Here is a 24,836-nt window from a genome sequence, read left to right as displayed (position 1 = left end):
AACAATTTAATTAATCATATAGATATTACAAATATGCACGTCTCTTTTAGAAAATGTAAAAAATAAAATATAAATTAGACTTTTGTATGGAGGGAATAGAACATTATTGGTTGATCTGGTCGAAGTCAATCGTAGGTACTCCCTCTGTTTCGAAATATTTGACGCCGTTGACTTTTTCAAACATGTTTGACCGTTCGTATTATTCAAAAAATTTAAGTATTTATTACATCTTTTCCTATCATTTGATTCATTGTTAAATATATTTTTATGTAGGCATATAATTTTACATATTTCACAAAAGTTTTTGAATAAGACGAACGGTCAAACATGTGCTAGAAGGTCAACGGTGTCAAACATTTCGAAACGGAGGGAGTATTCCGTATGATGTTCGTGGCATGTGTAGCATTACTCCATTACTGCACAGTACAGTACAATGGAATACCGTGCAGGATAGTGGACACAGATCAAATTGCAATAATACTGAGTATCTGGATCAGATCGCGATCGGTGATCGGAGTTGGCATTGAATCCATTGAAACTATATTGAAAGCTCGATTGTCAACTGTCGAGAAGCAGCCGCATCCAGTGGAAATTACAAGGCACCTAGTTAAGCAAACCAAGGGCCGGGTTACTTAATTAGTCCCTCCGTAAAAGTTTAAGACCTACTCGTATTTCTTTTCACCAAGACAAAGAAACAATTAATGTATTTACCATGTGATAAAACTCAATGGACATTCAACCAATAAGTGTTAAAATGACTTTTTATTTCGATCAATAATTTAATTTAGCACATAATTATTATAAATAATACTTATATTTTTAGAAAAAAATTAAAGAATGGAATAACTGGAAGGAGGGAGTACGCATGATGAAACCTTTGCGGTGGTCAAAGACGTGGCTGCAATGACCACGCAAGCTGCGCGCGTCGTAACACGAGGTGGCAAATTTCTTGACGCGAGTACAGATTTCTTTACGTGAGTAGGCCGCCAGCATTCTCAAAAGCCGGCGAAATTAATTGTATTTGTCCCTCTTGTGCAATGTGAGAACTAGTACCTACTCTTACTAATTTCTTTGAATCTGTCGCTGCAGAAGGGTCTCTCAGACCCATCGTTTCCGAATGGCATATTTACAAACTAATACTACATCCGTTTCAGGTTATAAGACTTTCTAGCATTGTTTATATTATTATAGATGTTAATGAATCTAGACACGCATATATATCCAGATTCATTAACATATATATATAAATGTGAGCAATGTTAGAAAATCTTATAATATAAACGGAGGAAGTAGTAATTTGTAAATAAAACTTTTATATATGTGTTCTTAACGATCAAAAACAAAAGCTGAAAAATAAACCTCGATAAAAAAAACTTAAAATCAGTTTTAAATTTAAGATTGAAAATTCAAATTTTAGCTGATAAAGATAAGTAGAAGTGAAAATATGAAACCCTCTGTCTCTCTCAAGATCAAATCATGTAGAATATTCAAAGATAAGGGACTGACTTTCTCGTCCTCTTTGCGCATACGTTACTCCGTCCTTATCGCTTCTTCCTCTGTGGTTGCTTTCATCGATGAGTGCACGTATGGCGCAAGCTGATGCAGACATTCAGATTTTTTTTCCCCGCGCACGCAGGTTCACACCAAAAGGCTCACAATTTCGGCTTGGAGTGCCGGAATTGTTAGGAATTTTTGTATTTGTTTCTGGGCAGATCCTGATTGTGGTATACCAGTGAGTTCTGGTCAGATCTTTTTGACAAAAATCTCGATTCCTCATCCCTGACCCTGATCCTTGCTGCCTTCTTCTTGGCGCAATCTTGTAAATCTGTAAACCGACGGCAACGACATCCCAGCGGCCCGATGATCGATTGAGAAACGACATATCAGTCTATTCGACAAGGCAACAACCCTCCAACCTCCCGACAGATTTTTTTTTCTTTTTTTTTTTGTTTGGTGTGTGTGTGTGTGAGTAGGGCTGGACAAATAGCTCGGGCTCGTGAACTCGGCTCAAGCTCGGCTCGGGCTCGCCTGGCTCGGCTCGGCTCGAATCCTGAACGAGCCGAGCCCGAGCCTGGGTTTTAGCTCGTTTGTGAACCGAGCCGAGCCCGAGCCAGCTCGCGAGCAGCTCACGAGCTTAGTAGGCTCGGTTTGAATAGAAAGACTTCTGGCCGAAAACCAAAAAAGCCCATCAATTTGTTATATGTTGGCTGCATACAATATACCTAATTATCTTTGTAGGGACTTGAGAGTTATTATCTGAATAACCAAGTCATTGCAAAGCAACACAACTGCTGCTGGCAATACAACTGCTGCTATTGCAAAGCTCACGAGCCAGCTCGAGCCGGCTCGAGCCAGACCACGAGCCGAGCCGAGCCTAATGTACAGCTCGGTTGGAGAACCGAGCCAAGCCAAGCCGAGCCTGGCATTTCGCGAGCTTCCACGAGCCGAGCCGAGGCTGGCTCGTTTCCACCCCTATGTGTGAGGGGGGGGGGGGGGTATCGCCCTCCAGCGACGAGAATATTTCAGTTAGGCACTTCGCTGATTGGCTTGTTTGGAACTTTGAATTACTCAAAGTTTTCCCACTTGGCGGATACTACTAGATAGTTCAAAACCTGCTTCAGAACTACTCCCTCCGTCGCAAAAAAAGACAAACCCTGGTTTCCGTGTCCAACGTTTGACCGTCCGTCTTATTTGAAAAAATTATGAAAAAAATTAAAAAGACAAGTCACGCATAAAATATTAATCATGTTTTATCATCTAACAATAATAAAAATACAAATTATAAAAAAATTTCATATAAGACGGACAATTAAAGTTGGACACAGAAACCCAGAGTTTGTCTTTTTTTGAGCGGAGGGAGTAGTTTTCAAAACCTGCTTCAGATCTAGTTGACGCCTTGACGGCTTCCCGTGGTTATGTGCCAGGAGAGGCCATGTAAAAATTTCTGAAGGAACGACCACCTTTTGGAGGCACCGCACGCAGACAGAAAAGAGAACACCATTGACGTCAGGATAAAAACAAGCATAGCAATACCAGTAATATTCCTCTTGGTATTGCATTTATTTCGAAATACATTACATCCAGCACTCGTAGTAGTGGTAGCAGTAGAAACTATGTTTACAGACGACACAACAATGAACCAAAACATACGCGAATCTATCTGTTGGCCTGCTCTAGCTGAGCAGCCTTGTCCTGGTGCACGAAGAAGGCGTAGAACCCACCACCGATTGTGGCAAATGCCATCGCCCAGACGATCACGGCGACCACCGGCGGCATGATTGCCGCCACCTTGTACGAGAACATCACCGTGAGCAACGTCGTCAGTCCCCATACAAAGACCTTGAGCCATTCCCGGCGGGCAGAGTCCCTCGGCGCTTTCTCGAAGAGACGGAGGCACGCGAAGAGCAGCACGAGATCGATGTACGATGTTAATACGAACGCCACCGATCCACGATCGCCATCGGACCGGTAGATCGCCATCCCGGAGTTGAAGGTAAGGAAACCGAATCCCAGAGCTGTCAGCCATGAGAATCCGCCCTCGTTATCATTCATGCTCGTGGATGCCTCCCGCTGAACAAGCGGCTGTTTTCTCGGCGACACTGAAGACATGCCTGTGACAACGCCAGCTTGCGAGGCAGGATCTGGAACAGAACAACACCATATGCATCCGTCAGAGGAAGTCGGTGGGCACTGGACATAACATATTACATGACACATGCTTTTTTTTATTATGTACTGGTTTGTTTAGACGGTGAAAAATAAGGTAGTTTCATTTCAAATCGCTAAAGAGTTGTACTGTACTACTTATTCTACTACTAGTAGTATAAACGCATCCTGTTTTTTCAGCCCACAAAAGAGTGTTTTTACCATCTTGATACCTCCAGCTGATCTGAGACATCCATTATGCCTTATCTAACGGTTGATAGAATGCGGTACGGTGGTAGTAGAAGGTACTCCCTCCGTCCCAAAAAAACAAACCCTGGTTTCCGTGCCCAACGTTTGACCGTCCGTCTTATTTAAAAAAATTATGAAAAAAATTAAAAAGACAAGTCACACATAAAATATTAATCATGTTTTATCATCTAACAATAACGAAAATACGAATTATAAAAAAAATTCATATAAGACGGACAGTCAAAGTTGGACACGGAAACCCAGGGTTTGCCTTTTTTTTGGGACGGAGGGAGTACTCGGCTGGTCAGTGCAGGCGCTGCAGCAGCCGCCCGCTAGCGGCTGCTGATGTTGCAGCTGCAGACATAACATACTGTTTGGGTTGGCTGTACAACAGTTAAATTAAGTGCAGCCGAACGGAGCCAATTTCGGCTTCAGTTCTTTCCTGATGGACAGGGACGAAGTTGCAGCGTGATCGAAGCGGCGCCGAAGAGAAGGATGACAATTTGACAAAGCAGCGAGCTCATGACTTCTTGCCGCCGAAGCCACCAGACGGTACTGACGGCTGGAACATGGCCGTCCTACACTTTTGTGTAGAGCATAGGCCTCTATGGTAATCCAATCGAAACATCGCCGCCTTCTCCCATGTCATCATGTCCGCCTTGCCCCCTGCACCCAATCACGCCGCGTCCACCTCCCCGCGCATTTAGGACGCCACATCCACCTCTCGTGGCACGCCACCGGCTCCGCCTATTCTCGGACCCAACACTATAGCCGCCGTGACTTTGCCTACTATTGTAGCCGGCGCCACTGCCTCCGTCGCACTTCCTCCGAGCCCACAGTGAACAAGAACGACGAGCGGATGCAAGGTGTGGACGTGTGGCATAGCATGTAAGGGACAATAATAATAGCGACGAACAAAACGATGAATCGGATGAACGAGCGATCTCGTTTTTTCCATTCATCGTCATGCTCTCCTCTGGATTAAACAGTTGGATTTCAAAGGTACCTGCTAGTACTAGTGTCCGGAGGTACATCTTCAGGATGGTAAAAACTCTACTATAAGTGCTTATTCTGTTTGAAGGAAAAATAAAGGATTTGGATTCCTAAGAATTAATTTGCTATTTAGTTTGTAAGAATGAGATATAGGAAGCCAAAAGAAATTGCCTTTCCCTCCAAGTTGCAGAGAGAATCTTTTGGAAAAATTTCCATTCACTCAAATCTTTTGGAAAAAATTTCTATGGATTAACGTATTCATACATTCTATTCCTCCCATTTTCTATTTCTATGAGTTGAAATTTCTCTAAACCGAACAAACCCTAAACAATTTGCTATGTGGACACAAAAATGAATCAGAAAATGAAACATCTTATTAGTTTGGCCAAAGACTTCCTACGGCTAAGATATGTATAAAGTATATTTTATTTTTTGGGTGGGTATCAGTTCTCTATAAAGGAGTATGGGAGTACTGCAGTTTCAGTACAAGCAGGGGAGCATTTCTGTACTTAGCTCCGTTCCGTAGTACAAGTTTCTAACTCCTCGTTTTTCACGCGCACACTTTTCAAATTACTAAACGGTGCGTTTTTTTTAAAAAAAATTTCTATACGAAAGTTGCTTAAAAAATCATATTAATCCATTTTTGAAAAAAAAAGCTAAAACTTAATTAATCACGCACTAAAACGCTAATTCGTTTTGTGTGCCGGGGAGCGAGGGTTCCCACATAGAGACTTAAGATAGTTAAAGATTCATCATATATGACAGAACCTAGAACCAATACGTTTGTTAATGAAAATTTGGAAAATCAAGAATTTCAATGTTGATACTATGATCCTCACGGAAAAAGGAAATAGAAAGATGTAGTAAGGAAATAGAACCCGCTAGAAGGCTACATGAATTATTTTTTTCCTGTTGTACTAGTAGTAGTAGCATGTTATATCAGCGCTGTTGTAAAGTCTTGTAGTATTTGTTGATTTTCATTTCTGTCAGAGGGCATATAATTTTATTTTTCTGTTCTCTAAGCTGAATCTGCATCATGTGTTTTCCTCTACGCATCGTGTGCACACGATGCCTTAGCAGGAAAAGACATCCCATGATAACCATGGGGACACTATGAAAAAGAACATCCTCCCTTCGTTCCATAATATAAGAGATTTTAGGTGGATATGATACATCCTAATACAGTGAATTTGACATATCATCTATCCAGATTTATTATTCAAAAATATATCATATCTATTTAAAATCTCTTATATTATGGAACGGAGGGAGTAAGATGTCTGTAAATACCCCATATTTCACTGTCTATACTCCGAAGGGAGTAATAATAATACGCCGAACAAAGATGCCCAGCGGCATGTTTGAACAAGTCAAATTAAACAGAACAAAATAAAGGAAGGAGTAGCAAGTTGCTCACCAAGGCCACAGCCGGCCTCTTTATCTCAAATCCTCTCACTCTCTCAGAGCCGGGTTCCGGAGCAGACGGATGATGGCTGGGGTGGGGGGAATGATGTTTCTGAGAAAACTCCCGGGGGCGCGCGTCAGTCTAACCCGGATCCTTCAATTTATACAGCTGGGAGCTGCAAGTTCCTTGAATTTTCGTCTCAGCAGCTGGCTGGAAGCTGTCAGTATTAGTACATTTTATATTGGACGGAGTGAGCGTGACAGCAATGACTCGTGAATTGGGGACCCACAAGCCACAACCCACCCGTTCCGCTCCAGTTAGTTCTATCTAAAAATACTACCTCCGTACCAGAATAAGTGTAGCCGTGGATATCCGTGCCCAACGTTTGACCGTCCGTTTTATTTGAAAAATTTGTGAAAAATTTGAAAATATTTAGTCACACATAAAGTACTATTCATATTTTATCATCTAATAGCAATAAAAATACTAATCATAAAAAATTTTCAAATAAGACGAACGGTCAAACGTTGAACGTGAATAGTGCAAAACTGCACTATTATTTTGGGACGGAGGGAGTATCATTTTTATTTCCCCCTTCTTTTCAAATTCGCGATCTCTCTTTATTTTTTTTCTTGGTCCCCCCCCCCCCGGTTTTTTCTTTTTGCTTTGTGCGAGGCTTTCCTCGATTCACACACAGAGAGAAGCACAAACGGGATCATGGCGAGCCACTAGGGACGTACAGCAAAGCTGTGAGCCCTTGTCGAGCCTGGAGCCTTTGGGGATTCGGCATCGGAAGGTGGTCTCACCCTCAATCCAAGTATCCAACTCTTTTGACTCGCCGCGGCATCCCCTAGCAGCACGCCAACGTAGCCCCCGACGTGCGGGTTCGGGCACAAGCAGAGACATCGACGAAGTCGAGCTCTGCTTCTGCAGCAGGCCGAGTAATCGATCCATCTTTACGGCCACCAGAACGCCCATCTTCGCCAACTCGCATTCCTTTCACGGCTTCACCCCCGCCGAGCGCTGCGAAAGGCGTATTCCAACCAGTAGAAACGGTTCCAATGCTTCGGTATCTATATGCACCATTTATAAAGTGCCCTCCTCTGTTTTTCTATTTATTGCATTCAGTTGGGAAATGACAGAAATGCCATCATCTTATTGCGTCTACACTTTCGCTCCTCCTAGGCGTGTGCTTGGATGGTGCTCCCGTTCAGACATGTGCATCCGGGTCAAAATCGAACGCCTGAGAAACGATGTCAGACTTCGATAAATTTCTGGAAACATGATCCTACCACCTCGTTCTTCGTTCTTTTGTAAAATCGTGTTGCGCTTATAACGTTGACTTTACTATGGGCATTCCAAGATCTCCATCTGTGTGTTCTCTTTCAAAGCTTTTTGGGCATGTATAATTGTTTCAAGAGTTAGTTAGTTTAAAAATGAACGAAAGGGCATGTAGCCCAGTGGTTACAGTGATCTGAGTAGTACCCTAAGGTCCTTAGTTCAAATCTCCTGTGGAGCGAATTTCAAATTGGGTTGTTTGCGGGGCTAAGTTCCCTACTTCAATAGCCGTATATATCCGGTTGGATGTAGAGGCCAGGTAAAAAATACCCTTCTCTAAAAAAAAAGAGTTACTTAGTTTACGAGCTTGGAAGATACTGAGGTAATAACCTAGGACCATTCCGTTCAAGAATATAAGATGTTTTAGAGAAAGTAGGTAGAAGTGAATGATGGAGAATTGTGATTAGATGAGTAGTGGAGATAGGTGAGAAAAATGAACGGTGGAGGGTTGTGATTGGTTGAGAAAATAATGCTGATGAAGAAGTTGTTATATTTTGGGATAAATCCCGAGAACTAAAAGTTATTATATTTCGGACGGAGGGCGTACTAGCTATGCGATGACTTGAAACAAACAGTTCCAAATCAATATTTGTTAGCTCCAAACGCTTTACTATTTTGCCTTTGGTGAAAAACTGCTAATAACACACTCATCTCGGCATGGCAGCTGCACACCTTGACAAGGTGCTCCAGCTAATATTCCAGCCACTGCGCGGCTGCCATTGCCATCGCCATCACATCTCGGCGTGCGAGATCGGCCGAAGGCCGCGAAGCTGAGCAGGACAAGCCTTGTGCTCAGAGGCCGGCTTAGGATGGTTGCCATTTTATAGACAAGGTAGAACGCGCCGGGGTCGTTGTCTTCCTTTTTAATTTCATCTGGCGAAGGTGCCGACAACAAGTTGGACATTTGGGATAGATATGTGGACAACGGCTGTGTTCGGAACTCACATCTTGGGTATGTAAAATGAAGCGACACCTTTTCTGACAATTAATTAAGTATGTATTATTTTTTAAAAATGGATTAACTTGATTTTTTATATCAATTTTCATATAAAAACTTTTTTTTTGCTAAAAATGCATTATTAACCCGTTTGAAAATCGTGTGTGCGGTAAACGAGTGAGGTGAGTTGGGAAAGTTGGGAAAATAACTCAGGGTGTGTTTAGTTCTTTGGGTGTAATGTTTTTGAAGTATATGGACGCGCATTTAAAGTATTAAACGTAGACTAATAACAAAATAAATTACAGATTTCGTCTGTAAACTGCGAGACGAATCTATTAAGCCTAATTAATATATCATTAGCAACTATTTACTGTAGCACCACATTGTCAAAACATGGCATAATTAGGCTCAAAAGATTCGTCTCGTAATTTACATGCAAACTGTGCAATTTGTTTTTTCCCCACATTTAATGCTCTATATATGTGTCCAAACATTTAATGTGATGGGTGAAAAAATTTTGTTTTGGTAAAGCCTTAGTTATATTTTGTATATACCATTAAGGTTGTGTTTAGTTCTGAAATTGGAGAGAAGTTTGAGAAAAGTTGGTAGTTTGGAAAAAAAAAGTTGGGAGTTTATGTGAGGCTGTGTTTAGGTCTTTCCAAAGTTGGAAGTTTGGGTTGAAATTGATATGATGTGACTGAAAAGTTGTGTGTGTATGACAGGTTGATGTGATGGAAAGAGTAGGAAAGTTTTGGATATGATGTGATGTGATGAAAATGTTAGAGTTTGAGGGAAGTTTGATCTGAACTAAATGGGGCCTGAAACCAAGATGAAATGAACAAAAGTGCTCAAGTCCTTCGGCCAAATCACTGGCCGGGTGCCGAAATATTTTAGAAGTAATACAACTTTAATGAAAATTTATAAATATATATATTAATTGACCGAAATCATAAATTTATCATGGTAAAAAATAATTGGAAACTTAGGATGTGTGCGCATGCATGTGAGCGGGCTGTTGCATATGAGCGGTAGGCCACCTGTATGCTTGATCTTTTCGTTTTTAAATCAAACCAACCAATTTGTCAAATCATGATTGTTCGACAGTGTATGAATTTGCGATTTCTGTTGATCAACATATATTTTTTACTCCTCCGATCTAAAATATAATAATTTTTAGCTATAAATCGCACCCAGATTTATAGCTTAAAAATATTTATATTTTATGACGGAGGTAATAATGTTTTATTAAAGTTTCTAAAAAAATTTGTCGGGTGCCAGGCCGGGAGGCCGCTTCCAGTAGTAGCCTCCAGCGGGCGATTATGACAGAGGAAACCGCGCACCATTTCTCTACGCGCAAGCACCAGAGACGACGACGACGAATGAAACAATGTAACACACAGTCCACGTACAAATCAATTGAATCGTTCTTTTCTCCTTTACTTTTCAGCTATATTTTCTACTTTATCTTAATTTTAGTCTATCTTTATTAATTTGCGCCGTAAATCATCTGCCGTCGCTGCGAGAGTGCGATTATCCCTTTGTAGGTTTATCCCGTAAACCTTCCGTTTGCACACGAGACAGGTAGTTATCCTCGTATAGATTTAAATTGGCCTAGAGGCTGATTTTGATCTCTAAATCGGCTCCGCTAACCGGTATAGCTTTTCTTTTTACACAACCCATCTTGATTTGGTCTTTGGCTAGTTCGAGGTGGTTGACGACTCCATATCACCACAAGGCGTTTTAGGTGTCCCGATCTTGATTGTGTAGGTCGAAACACCAGAACTAAGCCAACCAGAGGGGGGTGAATGGGTGGTATGCCCAAAAACCCAAACTTTTCGCGGAATAAAAAGTTACCCTCAAACTCGATGAAGATCGGTCTGACCGAGATTGATCCGCCGATCTGACCGTCCTGATGCCGTCGGTTTGACCGGTGTAGATCGATTGGTCCGACCGCCCTGAGATCACCTCTGCTCCCTGTCGCTACTGCCGGTCTGACCGCCGGTGAGTTGCCGGTTAGACCGCCGCACCCGAGAAAACACAAATTGAAGAACTCTTAAAGTGGATGACGACTTTATTGATTCTCTTTGTGTTTACAAAGTGCACCAAAAGTACTCCTTACAAAAATTTCGACTAAACTCAAAATCCTAACTAAACTATCAACTCAATTGCTCTAAAACGCGATACAGGGAAGCCTCACGCTTCCTCTCTATTTATACATGAGGTAGGCAGCCTAAAGCCACGAACCAAACTCTTACTAGAAGTCTTAATTCCCATAGGAAACCTTCTCGTACAAGAAATAATCTTTACATAACCACTCATACCAAATTTGGACTCCTTCCAAATTTGAGTCCGCATCCCATACGCATAGGGATGGCAACAGGGCGGAGCGGGGCCGGGTTGGGCTAGAACGCCCCCATCCCCGACCCCTGACTTCGCCCCCTGCCCCCGCCTCCGACTGTTGATGCGGTGCCAAATCATCCCCCGTCTCCGACCCCTCCGGAGCCCCGATCAACACCAAAAATACAAGACAACCATCAATTTGGCAAAAACAAATATTGCACATAATTAACACACCATCAAAAATAGCATGAATCGTCGACCGGCTGACGCCGCGTCTGCACCCTCGCCGGCCACCACGCCTTTGCCGCAACCTCGCCGGCCGCCACGCCCTTGCCGCAACCTCGCCGGCCGCCGCGCCCTTCCCTGTCTCGCCGGCCGTCGCGCCCTTGCTGCAACCTCGCCAGTTGCTGAGCCCTTGCCGCAACCTCACCGGCCGCCGCGTCCTTGCCGCGTGATCGGGCGTCCGGGCCTGTGCGCCGCCCCGTGCGTCGTTTGCACCGCCGGAGGGAGAGGTGGAGGGGACGAGCTCGGGACTCGGGAAGGAGAGGTCGAGGGGACAGGACGGGAGCCCGGAGGGGAGATGAGGGGAGGGGAGGGGAGAGGTCGACCGGTGACGGCGAGATCCAGAGGTGCGTCGTGTCCCCTGCGCCGCGCCGCTGCCTCCGCTCACTTGTGTGCGTGATGCGGACGGGAGGAGAGACCGGGAGATGGGGATTGGGGAGACTGGGGAGAGGATAAGATTAGGGTTTAGTAATTTTGTTTATATATCTCAGTTTTTGTTGGGTTGGGCTGTTTTGGGCCTTCCATGGGCTATATTTTGAGGGATCATATACACCCCTCAGGGCCCCGCGGGTCACCTGCGGGTGAAATGTCTCCCGTGTCCCCTCCCCGCCCAAATGCGGGTCCCCGGCCCCGACTCCCCCGCGGGTCGAAAATCACACCCGCCCCCGCCCCCGTAGGGACGGGTCCCCGTAGGGGACCCGGCCCCGCGGGGGAAATTGCCATCCCTATATACGCACACAATACCTCCATCGTATGCCATATGAAACTTCACCAACCACGTGTATTGAACTCTAGTCTTAGTATCCCGCATGATCTCTGACCACCACGGACGTCGTCTTATCCCCAAGCTGACTCCCGGTTCATCACCACAAATACTCTCGCGACATCTTGAGTCACCTACACATGGAACAAACAAAGAAACCATATTTCGAGATCAAGCTATCCTCAACTTAACTCATTAGTAGCAAACAACAGTATTACATACAGTATTACATACGCATAGTATCCATTTATAAGTCATATTCATGAAACAATCACGGATATTCAAACAAACAACCTGAAACCGAAACCGACGTAGTGTCCGCCAGTCAGATTGCAGGCTGCGCCGGTCTGATCGCGCAATACACGCTGGTCTGACCGGCAGCACCTGCCCGGTCTAACTGGACCACATCCAGCAGTACTTGTAGATCACCTGTGAAATCCAATCATCTCCAAAACCACTTTGCAAATAAATTCCAAATATAAAAACCAATAATCTCCAATACCAATTGTTTATCACAGAATAATAATAAAAACACCTTTGATTTTACAGATTGTCTTTAAAAAATTACCAACACGATTTTTGATGACTCCACTGAGGAATCGATCTATTCGGCCCTCTTACGGCCGAATTTGATTGTCAAATCGAGAGTTTCGGACGAACAACCAAAATTAATCTACACTGCTGCCATTGCTAGTTAGTTCCTTTGCCGAGACGCAAAATCAATTTATTCGTTATCAAATCGGATTACATCTACTGCCGGTTTACTGTTTCGTGCCATTGTCGTTGCTGTAGCCGGTTGCAGCTATCTAATCTACCATCAAAATACCAGCTGGCAACGGAAAGGAGCAGCAGCAGGCCACGGAGTCAAAGCCGCCGAGCAAGAACAGCAGGTCGTGTACGTATTGCTGTGCAGCACAGCAAGAAAATTTGGATTTTGATTCAATTCGGTTTGCTGAATATACGTGTTCTAAAAAAATCAGGCTATTAAAGCCGATTTATTGCTGCACAGTGTTACCGAGAAGGATTAGAAGATAAAAACCGATCTACTGTACACAGGTACTAAAAAAAATAACGCAAGTACAGTACATCGGTTATTTCCTAATAAATCAATTTGGTCAAATTTTCTACGTGCACACATGAAGTATACCAAGGAAATCAAGACCGTATATTAATCTATTCGGTCAAGAATTTCGGCTATAAGCTAATATGGCCAAAATTGATCAAGAAATTTCGTAATCAACCATCACCAAGCACGAGTTCGATCCAAGCAATATTATGCCTATCACATTGGAGGATCTAGATGAGGAGCAACGTCAAGACATAGAGCGGCATTTGAATGCAATACGAGAGGAGGTGTTGGCGAGATCGTTCATCAAAACCCATCAAGGAGTTACTCGCAAGCCTGGACCTCTTCCCAAAGTCGTTTTTGATAAGGTAACTTCCAATTCGCCTGATGTACCCCTTGCTATTTAAAAAACTATTGAACATTGTATAGATGCATCTCTTAGCGCTCATATTGATAAAAATCATGATATATTAGAATATGCTTTTAGTACTAGCTTTATTGAGTCTGTTAAGAAAATTGGTTCTATTTTGGCCAGATCGGGTCTCCCATGGCCGGTCTGACCGCAGCACTGACCACCGGTCAGACCGGGCTATCTATAGCCGGCCAGGCCGATGCCCTGGAACCTCTTCCAGCTTTTAATCCCACGACTAATAGTATTGATTCTAATATTTGCCTCATGTTAAATCTGTTAGTCATGCTATTCCACATACACATGCTATTTGCACTAATAGTCGTTACGAGCCAACCCAAAATCATCGAGTAGATGGATTGGCACAAGATGCATATTATGGCCAGCAGGAGGTTCGCTCTCAAAACCCTGTTGTGCCTACACACTTTAGGCCACTAAATCAAAAGGATAATCAATTAAGGCCTGAAGATGCTAGCCATAGTTTTACTGCTAGTTTAGATGATAATGCAATAGAATGTATAGGTGAACCAAGCAGCGGTTCGGATTGTGTTAATAATTTATGTAATGATGCCATATATAACAAGTATAGCCGAACCCAAATATTGGTTCGGATTGTTTTACTAAGTTGGATGATAATGCAATGACCAATATAGTCGAACCAAGTGTTGGTTCGGATTGTGTTTCTAATTTAGACAATGATGGAATAGCCGAACCAAGTGATGGTTTGGATTGTGTTGCAAGCTTAGACAATAGCATCATTGAAAATATAGTCGAACTAAAATGACGGTTTGGATTGCATTACAAGCGAAAGTGAAATAGCATTGTTACCTAAGACTGAGTCACAAAATCGGTCATGTGAATGTTGGAAAAGATAGTGACAATGTCTTGCGGGGTAGTAATAAAATAGAGTCCAAAGTAGCTATGCATATATATCAAAGGCAGTATCTGAACATATAGATTCGGTCCCGTCCCCATAAGGATTTGAGGTGCCCAACTTCACAAAATTCACAGGTAAGGATGGTAGAACAACAATGGAACATATCGGCCAATTTATTGATCAATGTGGTAGGTTAAAATTGTTTCCTCTTTCTTTGTCAAACTTTGTATCTACATGGTTTAGTTTACTTGCTCCTAATACAATTTCTACGTGGCCACAAAAGGAGCATGAGTTCCATGATTATTTTAAAGATGCGAGCTTGATGGAGCAAAAACCGATTGATAATTCATCGGTCACTTGTGAAACTATTTCAGTTACACCTATGCCTAAGACCGAAATTGTTAGTAATCCTCTCCCTATTGCTCCTATTGACTTTGACAACAAGAAAGTGTTGATTCGGCTTAGTCAAGCCAAATCCATGAAAGGGAAAAATGTTATTATTAGGGATCCAGACAATTAGGATCAATAATACTAAGGCCGAGGATTATAAGGTTACAAAAGATGAGTCATCTAGTTCTATAAAGACTAAAAAGAAGAAGCTCACTTTTGAAATGCTTATGGCTAAATAAAAAAAGGATTGGCCGGTCAACGATTTGATAACTGGCTTAGTGATTCGAAACCAAGATCGTTTCTTTGGAAGAGATTTGGTCAAACGCCAAAACAATCGGAGCCATCAACAATATCAACTCCATACAGACCTCCAGTTGTGACACCATGGTATCCATATCCAATACCATCGTTTGGTTATCCTTTTATGTATTACATGCCAGGGATGCCTCAATTACCTATGTCAGTTCATCAATGATGGAAGGAATCACCTAGGTCAGTACCAAGTCATTTATCTAACTCTAGTCAAGACCGTTTTCTACAAAAGAATCGGTCCGGTGGATCAAAAGTGAAAAATGTGAAAAAGGTGTGGGTGAGAAAGGAAGCCAAAACTCTGGAGGTCATTACTATCAAGGAAGAGTTTCAAGATGTTCAAGTACCTCTTGGAGATGCGACGAAAATTATACATGTGGACAAGACTAAAGCCGATGTCGTTACTGTCAACATCGGCGGTCTTACCAAGGCATCTGGCCGGTCTAACCGCCAGCCTACGGCCGGTCTGACTGAGCCATCAGACCGGTTTGACCGATGGCTTGTAGCTGGTCTGACCGGGCCCAGAGGCCGATCTGACCGAGGGCATTAGAGACGAGTAGGTGATCTGAGAATATTTCATGAGCTTCCAGTTCAACTGAAAATATCGAGAATCATCATTTAGCTCTTGAAACACAACCACAGCTGAAGTGGATACCTTCTGGCTTATCTCGTTCTCAGCAGAGGAAGCTACAACGTCTTCGAGCCATAGGTCAAAAAGAAAAGGAGGCCGAAGATGTGAAGAGTAAATCACATGATGATTTAGACTCAAACAACACGTAAGCAAGTGTGGAGACCTTAGGAGGCAAAAGTTAAGAGACCGATGATTTCCCGGAGTAGTGATGGATTCAATTTGATGAGAGAAGAATCATCGGTTGTTAGACAAAACTCTCCTCCACATGATGCTATGGATGTTAGTACGGTGTTTATTTTGCCTTTGAAATCATGCCATCAAGAAAGCCGATTTTACTTGGGGGGCAAGACATTAATACGCTTATGAAGAAATCAAGAAAGGTGAATGGCGATGGATATGACATCACATCTTTGAGCTGCCGTTTGTTGGATGCTAAGGCAAGGTATGGGTTTGTTGTGTTCATCATTCTATTATATGCCTATGCCATGTTAGAATATTGCTTGCTATCTAGCACATGTGTTTGCTTATCAAATTGATATTACACATACATGTTGCAAATGCCAGTTCTGAGTGGTGGAATTGGCAAGTTGGCATATAATTTATTTGAAGCATGATTTGGTTCGTTGATCTTTGATATTTATTAAAAGCCAAATCATGCGTTTTTCTATGGATCACCATATAAAATATAGATTTCATAATTATTTCACCATGAAAGTTTTGCTTCTTAGTAATCTGGCTTATATCAATGGCCAATGTGATGAGTTATTCTAATATTACCTAGAGTTGTATTCTTTTAAAACATTGGCCTTGTTTTAATATTTTGCATACATGCTTAAGCCGACTACTTACATTTGTAGTTTATTGGAATTCATGTGTGTGAGACATATATATGACTTTGGTGATTCCTTATTAATCATACTTCAAGTGGCTAAGTGTTTTTATGCCTTGATTATTATTGTTTCAATAGCCACTTGAATTAGTATTCATCTAGACATATTAGTTGGATGTTATGATTTTTCATATGTCTAGAAAGAAGGAATTTTAGAAAGGAGTATTTTTTATATTAGAAAAACCGATGCTTGATTTTAAATCTTTGGACGAAATTGCTAAAATCACAGACCAGGGGTGGTCTGACCGGCATTGCACGACCGGTCTGACTGGTGGTAACCGGCGGTCTGACTGGCATTGTATGGCCGGTCCGACCGGGTAGATAGGGTGGCCTTACCGACATTGCATGGCCGGTCTGACCGGTTCTGGATAGGAAGCTGGGGGGCACATCACAATTGATTCACAGGCTGAATTAATTGTAAATTCGAACATTTGTGCCCTGGAATCAGAAGAAGACTGGAGAATTCCTTTGATAGAATTTTGAAAGATCCTAGTCTTAGGGTTGATCGGAAAGTTCGCCGGTGAGCGTTAAAAACACTTTGCTTGATGGGAGTTGTATCACCGAAATATAGATGGGGTGTTGTTAAAGTGCTTAGAGAATGATCATTTTTTTTTGAAACTTAAACACATATATTAGAGCAACAGATCAAGAATGATCAATCCAAGGTTGCTTTGGGAAAAGTACATGAATGAATTTGTGGAACTCATCAATCGGCCCATAAGACGAATTGGTTGCTTAGCAGAGCGGGGTTTCATTGGCTGAAAATGATTGATGATTGTTTCAAGTGCTATAGAGGGAGTGAAGCTTGTCAACGGGTCGGCAATGTTCAATTGGTGCCCGCCATTTATATTGAATCATATCATCAAACCATGGCCGTTCCGAGGTTGGGTTTTGGATTTCATTGGCCGAATTTGTCCTTTGTTATTAAAAGGACATCGGTTCGTGCTAGTTGCAACGTATTACTTCACCAAGTGGGCCGAAGCCATGCCGCTCAAGAATATGACTCATACGGAGGTAATTGATTTTATTTTGAATCATATTGTTCATAGATTTGGTATTCCTCAAATATTGATTACGGATCAAGGAGCTTCTTTTATGCCTAAGGAGGTGAAAATTTTGCCGAATCTTATGATATTAAGTTGTTGATTTCTTCTCCTTACTACGCTTAGGCTATGGACAAGTCGAGTCGAGTAATAAAACATTACTAAAATTGGTCAAAAGGAAGATTGACGAACATTCAAAAAGGTGGCATGAGGTGCTTTCAAAAGTGTTATGGACTCATAGAATATCTAAACATGGTGCTACCAAAGTCACTCCTTTTGAGTTGGTTTATGGATAAGAAGCCGTTTTGCCAGTTGAGGTAAATCTTGGCTCTCTTTGGTATATCAAACAAGACGACTTGTCAGTTGAAGACTACAATACCTTGATATTGATGACGTGATCGGTAAGCGTTTAAAGGTTTTGAAAGAAGATGGAGACACTTCAAGGACAACGTTTTCAGAGAGCAATTAATGGGAAATACTTGAAGAAATACTTCCTAAGCATTTGGCAAGATGCTTAGGAAGTCCTATGGCCGTTAATTGGATTATCGCCCTAAGACAACATGTTCTATGCTTTTAGATTCAGTTTCTTCATATCTGGCGATCCCTACGTTCTCAAATACGTCATATGTACACTAACTTATGGTAAGGTATAACTGATTGACAAGCATGGTCAAGCAACCACGATACGACGGAAGGCCACCCACACATGGATGGCCACATGTCTTCACACGCCACCGCAACCAACATATGTCGCCGTCCACCGCACGCTATAGCCACCAGCTGCGGGAAATTTAACTATTTGCCACTCTTACGAAACGTCACTCTTCAAATGCCATTTTTATGTTTGGTCTTACAGTTTTGCTATAAGAGAGAGAAAGTTTCTGAATAGATTGCCACTTTTGCCTATGTGGCATGACACGTAAGCATGCCAGCGTGGCACCTCTGGTGGAGCCCTCTTGTCAGACGCGTCTTCTTTCTCAGCCGCCTCCTTGCTGGTCAGGTACGGCCATGCACGGCACCAGGCTCGCGTCCACGTCGCCACACGTCACCGTGCCGTTGACGACGGCCACCCCCGCCGCCAGCATGCAGCCGGTCACCACGACCATGGCCACCACAGCCATCTTCGTCGTCGTCTTCTTCTCTCTTCTTTCTTCTCGTGCGTGTTATGCGCTTGTGTGCTCATCCATGGCGAGAATGGCATCAATTTATAGCCCTGGTTGGGGATAAAATTCAGTTGGATTGCCGTTGCAGCATCTTGTGAGTGATGATGCGAGCTGATGAGCTCATAGTTGGATTGGGTGGGTGTGCGTGTTGATGTGCCAAAAAAAAAAACCGAACTGGAACAGATCGATACATGGCACCAAGAAGATTGGATTGGGATAGGAGGAAGATGATGATGCTGTGCATGAAGGCTTCATAGCTCGATCAGCATCTTCCCTTTGCGTTATTATCCACACCTAGCTCAAACTTGCTTGCCATGGCGAGCGTACATCTCCGGCGGCAGGCGCGGCTTGGCGACGGCGCGGTTTGCCAGGTGCATCCGGAAGGACTCGCGGACGACGCACCGGAGGTAGGTCAGCTGGCCGAGGTCGGACTCCGCTACCATGCAGCCGCGGCCGACGATACCATGCTCCCAAGATCCAATCCCACATGATTTCCATTGGCATTCCCGAACTGCACATCCATAAGGGTGTCAAACTCGACGGCGACATCGGAGGTGGCGGAGACCCGATGTACGGAGGCAAGGACGAAGGCGAGCCCCCCGCCGATGGAGTCGGTGTTGAGCGTGGTAACGGTGAAGGTGAACTGGGTGGAGAAGCCGTCGAGGAGCGTGATGGGGGTGGCGTAGAGCGCGCGGTCGGCACCGGAGTTGGAATACCAGAAGCCCGTCGCCGCCGCGGGTCCGTGGTGCAGCTCGAGCTCAGCCGGAGGAGGAAGAAGAGTCTGACAAGAGGGCTCCACAGGGGCGTCACGCTGGCATGCTTATGTGTCATGCCACACAGGTAAAAGTGACAATCTATTAAGAAACCTTCTCTCTCCAATGGCAAAACTGTAAGACCAAACGTAAAAGTGGCATTTGAAGAGTAACGTTTCATAAGAGTGGCAAATAGTTAAATTTCCCAGGGGGAATTGTAGACGAGCCCTTGCCTTACCGCCCTTGCGAAATTCTGCTCGTAGCTGCCCTTGAAGGATGCAGCGATCGTCGAATCCTACTGCAATGAGAATGAGTACGGTGCGGTTGATAACCCGATAAAGCCGGTTGTGACCACGATGAAGATGCCACCATCTCCATCTCCACCTCCACTTTAGTTCTTCCTCGACAACGACGCTAGCTTTGGCCCAATAGATGCCAAGTGGAGGGAGTTCATGGCCAACATTGAGCCAGTGGAGGACGATGGTAGGACTCGATGATGACTGTGGGCTAACCCTAGCGTGGTACCATGAGTGGGACCCAGAGTCATCCGCTATGATGCTCGGCTTCGATTTGGGTAAAGAAGAAGCGCAGAAGAAAGAAAAAGTGGCAACCAGTCGAGACATGGGACCTGTTGACCTGCATAAAAGATATCAAATATATCAACTATATTGTCAAAACTTAGTGGTTGGAGTTTACTACTACTCATGTCCACTAATTTTGATAAATATATGTATGCATGTCATTTAAGGAGAAAATACACCTGCCATGCAACGAAAACGAACTTCTGACCAATCACGCGCGAGTACAAGGATTGGAGGGCCCACCTGACAGTCGAAACCGACTAACTATGGGGCCAAACCATCCTAACCGTCATAAGGGCCTACTAGACAGTCTCCTGGCAAAAGGAGAGGCTAGGAGTTGGGGCCCAGGGATTGACAGAACCCCTGGTTCGACCGAACTGCGTCTGGCGCCCTTGATCCAAACCTTTCCACATGTAGGTTCTAGATGGTTTCCCAATAGCGGTTTTGCCTAGTTCTCGGCCTGGATAATTGTCACAACCGCCATATGGAAGCTAAAAAAGGAGGTCTTCATACCCACTTCAACACACACAACTTGAGCTCAAGTAGAGTACAACTAACTTGTAGTTTCATATTTTGTATGTTGGCTTAATAAAGATTGAGGGTAAACTCCGGAAGGAGTGCCCAGAAATATCGGAGTTCCTCAAAGAATTTTATGGAGGAGTGCCGAACTGTCAGCATTCTTCCAACAGAGTTTCGAAGAATTTCGAGATTGTCGGCCTTCTTCTCTCGCTTGTACCTCGGCGGATGCTTCTTTTATAAAGTATTTATTCGAGTTTCTTTATGTTATTTGATTAGTTTGTTTAAGTGAGATATATTCTCATTAGTGCAGGCTCATCGCTTAGTGTGCAACTAAGTGTTTTAGCACTAGGACTCTAGATAAAATAGGAAGTTTCTGCGCAAGACTAAGGTAATAATTAATAACCTAGGTGTGGTGTCTAGGCTAGATATTATCTTTGTATGTTGTGTGCTCCGCGGAAAGTGATGTAGACAGCACGTGATGACAGTTTTATCTGTCCTTTGTATCCTCCCACGTTTGGGCACATAAAAGAGCTCAAGGCTGGATTTAGCATTGCAGACCAGGTGTAACACTCTAAAATTTTGATAAATAAATAAAACAAAACTCAAAATTGTGTACTTTTAAAAACTTTTGAATAAATTGCATCATGCCAATGTTATTCGTCTCTTTGTTGGTAATGCATTGTGCCAAATAAATATGATGAACCAATATATTGAAAAAAAATGAATAAATACCAAAACCCAAAGTTTAGGAGATTATAAAACCTAATAATGGATTTTAAATATTAATCATAATTACTTTAGGACACACCAATTCACATTTTGGGAGCACTTGATATATAGACAAATGTCTTGATGAAATACAGAAATTAAGTTATTTAATTACTCAAATTAACAGCCAAACAAAACCCTAAATTGAGAAATTCTCTGCCGGCATTGTTCATTGTACGCCAGGTGTTCGACTCGGGCCTTACCTGGCTGAAGGCCTAGTGCTGCACATCTGGGCAGCGACCGTGCCGCGCACGACCGGGAGGGTGCGCGACCGGTGCGCCCTCCCGGTCGTCTCGCGCCGTACACCGCACCATACGCCGTGCCACGCCAGCATGGGGGCCCTAGCAGCGGAAGCCGCCCCTGGCCATGCTGCTACATGCACTAGCATCATCGCTGTCTCCATCGCGCGTCGCCTCTCAATACTGAGGGGTAACGGCCGCCACGCCACCCGTCGTCACCCCTAGCCCTGGGCCGGTTGCCCTACACCGCCATCGCTTGAGTCAGCCGCATCGTCACCGTCCTGTCTGCTCCTGCAGCTGAGCCGATCCAATCCCAGGAATCAGTCGGTTGGGTGATTGTACCCATCCCGTCGCCGCGTACGCTCTCGTCACCCCTCTCGCCTATATTTGCATCCCCATCCTAAACAGGACGTTTGCCCATCCCCATCGCTGTTGCGTCGCCGGGAACCCACGCCGCGCGAACGTCTCGTCGCCCCTGTCGCGCCCGCGGGATATATGCCGCCCCTCTCACCTAAACCTACAACATGGCCGCCATTACTCCGACGAATCCCGAATCCGCAGACATAGGTGCCTTGCTCGGATTTGCATGCCCTACTCCGGCGCCATTAGAGCACCCACTCGCCCTCCCACCTATTTAAACCCTCTCCGACTAGGCTTCACCAGAACTCAACCCCTCATTCACTTTCGCCCACCCATCTCCTCTCCACACGAAAATCACGTGCGTGACGCGCCGCTCGCCCGAGTGTCGAACACCTGGTGTGCGAGGGCTGCGCCGCCGCCACAAAACATCTCGGCCGGAGTTGGTGGCAGGGTGAAGTGTGGTGTGCCTGTGTTGCCGCCATCGCTGTTGTGGGCAACCGGGAGACGCTGGACGCCGAGAAGCACGCGTCGAACACCTTTGATCGCCGCCGACGTCGCATGCCTCTGCATTGCCCCGTGCCGCACCGCGCATCGCTGTTTTTTTTGCTGTCACACCACCCCACGGTAAACCCTCATGCCTCGTGCATCACCTAGTGACCTAGAAGCCGGCGGCTCCCTCGATTGGAGGCGTGCACCGCCGCATTCTTGCCGGCACGGTCGGCGTCGCACCGCCACCGAGCTCCCCGTGGGCAGACGTAATTCCAATGCAACCTAGGCTATATTTTCGCGAAACTAGCATCACTAGGAACCCTAGATCGTGAAATCAGAGTCGGATGCGCTTGTTTTGGCCGCCATGCTCGCTGCGTGCAGTCATAGCCTGCGCCTGGTGGCCGCCACGTCTCGTCGTCACCGGCGGCGAGTCACCGGCGGTGTGCCGCCGCTTTCCTCGCTTCTCGTGCACACTCCGTACAAATGTCACGAAAAATTCTAGAAAAATTGGACACATATTTCCAATATTATTGCACCTAAGTGTGAAATGTTATCTTTAAATTCATTATATTTTAGCGTAACAAAAAATACAAATTATGACAGATTTTACCAAAAAAGACAAAAATTATTTTACCAAAAAAATGTCAGATTTTTCTTTTTTTTTTTGTTATCACTAAAATATAATAAATTGGAAAATGAGACTTTGCGGATAGGTGTTATACTACTAGAAGTAAATATCTAGTTTTTTTATAGATTTTTTCGTGAATATTACATGTTTCCCCAATTTAAATGTTAAATTTACTTATATTTTGAAACTAGGCAATAGTAAGGGAGTGTTTAGATCTAGGGGTGCAAAGTTTTGGCATGTCATATCGGGTATTATATAGGGTGTCGTATGGGGTGTTTGGGCACTAATAAAAAAACTATTTACAGAATCTGACGGTAAACAGTGAGATGAATTTATTAATCCTAATTAATCTGTCATTACAAATGTTTACTGTAGCACCACATTGTCAAATCATGGAGCAATTAGGCTTAAAAGATTTCACGTAAATTAGTCCCAATCTATGCAATTAGTTATTTTTTAAGCATATATTTAATACTTCATACAGGTGTTTAAATGTTCGATGTGACGAGGTCAACAAATTTTAGGTGGGATCTAGGGGGTGTTTAGATCCAGGAATATAAAGTTTTGGTACGTCACATAGGGTGTCACATGAGGTGTTTGGACACTAATAAAAAAAATAATTACAGAATCCATCAGTAAACCGCGACATTGTCAAATCATGAATCAATTAGCATTAAAAGATTTGTCTCGTAAATTTGTTACCATTTGTACCAATAATTATTTTTTATTTATATTTAATACGTGCTAAAACCTACAATGTGAGGTGAGGCGGTGAGCGCTCGGGCCTGCCGACCTGGGGGGTGGTCACACCGCAGCGCTCGATCGGTTGTGGAGCCGCGGATACGCGCGTCTGCTCGTGTCCTGAGAATATAGGTCGGCGCGCAGCCGCGCCTGTCATATCTTGCCTCCACTGGTTCTTTTCGCTGCTTCGTGTTTGGCCGCCCACACCTCGCGGATTTGCGTAAGCAATGACGTCAATATATATTCATTGAAAGCAGCAAAATGGGGTCCACGCGTGAAATGGTGCCTATCAGACCACCTGCACCGCTGAAAGCTCTGGCCATTCATTGCTCTCGTACGTGGGTTAGTACTCCTACCAGCACTACTTTCCAGCCCATAATTCCGCGTGGTGTGTCCCACCAGAGAGGACAACCATCGTGATTTGTGAGTTCACGATAATAACTTCTTTTCCTTTTTTTTTTAAATCCATCTACCTTAAAATATAAAAGTATTTAATATACTTTCTCCGTTATGAAATATAAGAAATTTTACGTGGGTATATCATATCCTACTGCTACGAATCTAGACATAGAGTATATCCAAATTTATAGAACTAGTATATATTATATCCACCCAAAATCCCTTATATTTCGGGACGAAAGGAGTATTACATGGTTAATTTTTCGCACAACGTAATCATTAGTATTATTCAAAAATTTAAATAATAAATACTTTTATTCTATTATGTTTTTTATCAAATAAAATATAATCTTAACTTACACTTTATATATTCACATAAAACTTTTAAATAAGTTAAATGGTCAAAAGTTATATGAAAAATCCATGAAGTCATACATAGTACCCCCTCTGTGCCATTTTAACGCAATCATGAGTTTTTTTTTTTCTAATTTTAATTATCCATTTTATTTAAAATTTTTATGAAAAAAATTTAAAAAAATAAAAATTACTAACTATAAAAGAATCAAAGAAGACAGATGATCAAAGTTGGACATGAAAATTCATGGCTACAATTAAAATGAGATGGAAGAAG

The 24,836-nt window shown here is 43.5% G+C and overlaps 2 protein-coding genes across 3 annotated transcripts; both read right to left on the bottom strand.

Moving 5' to 3' along the window:
- Nucleotides 1-3,014: 3,014 nt before the first annotated feature.
- LOC4341377 (uncharacterized) lies at nt 3,015-6,500 on the bottom strand. 2 transcript variants are annotated; one of them, XM_015788060.3, is made up of 2 exons: nt 6,305-6,500; nt 3,015-3,641 (listed from the first exon to the last, which is right to left on the bottom strand). In XM_015788060.3, exon 2 carries the CDS (start codon nt 3,607-3,609, stop codon nt 3,157-3,159), a length of 453 nt encoding a protein of 150 aa, XP_015643546.1. In that variant the 5' UTR covers nt 3,610-3,641; nt 6,305-6,500; the 3' UTR covers nt 3,015-3,156. The 2 variants fall into 2 exon arrangements, with proteins under 2 accessions (XP_015643546.1, XP_066167599.1); XM_066311502.1 differs by lacking the exon at nt 6,305-6,500 and adding an exon at nt 3,868-4,373.
- Nucleotides 6,501-18,921: 12,421 nt separating this feature from the next.
- Nucleotides 18,922-22,195, bottom strand: LOC136351240 (uncharacterized). The gene is made up of 3 exons (XM_066311690.1): nt 21,553-22,195; nt 19,720-20,117; nt 18,922-19,616 (listed from the first exon to the last, which is right to left on the bottom strand). The coding sequence occupies exons 1-3, from the start codon at nt 21,750-21,752 to the stop codon at nt 19,024-19,026; spliced, it is 1,191 nt and encodes a 396-aa protein (XP_066167787.1). The 5' UTR covers nt 21,753-22,195; the 3' UTR covers nt 18,922-19,023.
- Nucleotides 22,196-24,836: the final 2,641 nt, after the last annotated feature.

The sequence above is a fragment of the Oryza sativa genome, chromosome 6 (genome assembly GCF_034140825.1).
Source record: "Oryza sativa Japonica Group chromosome 6, ASM3414082v1".
NCBI lineage: Eukaryota > Viridiplantae > Streptophyta > Magnoliopsida > Poales > Poaceae > Oryza > Oryza sativa.
Note: the sequence above shows the minus strand (reverse complement) of the source record. Positions and strands in the feature narration are given on the sequence as shown.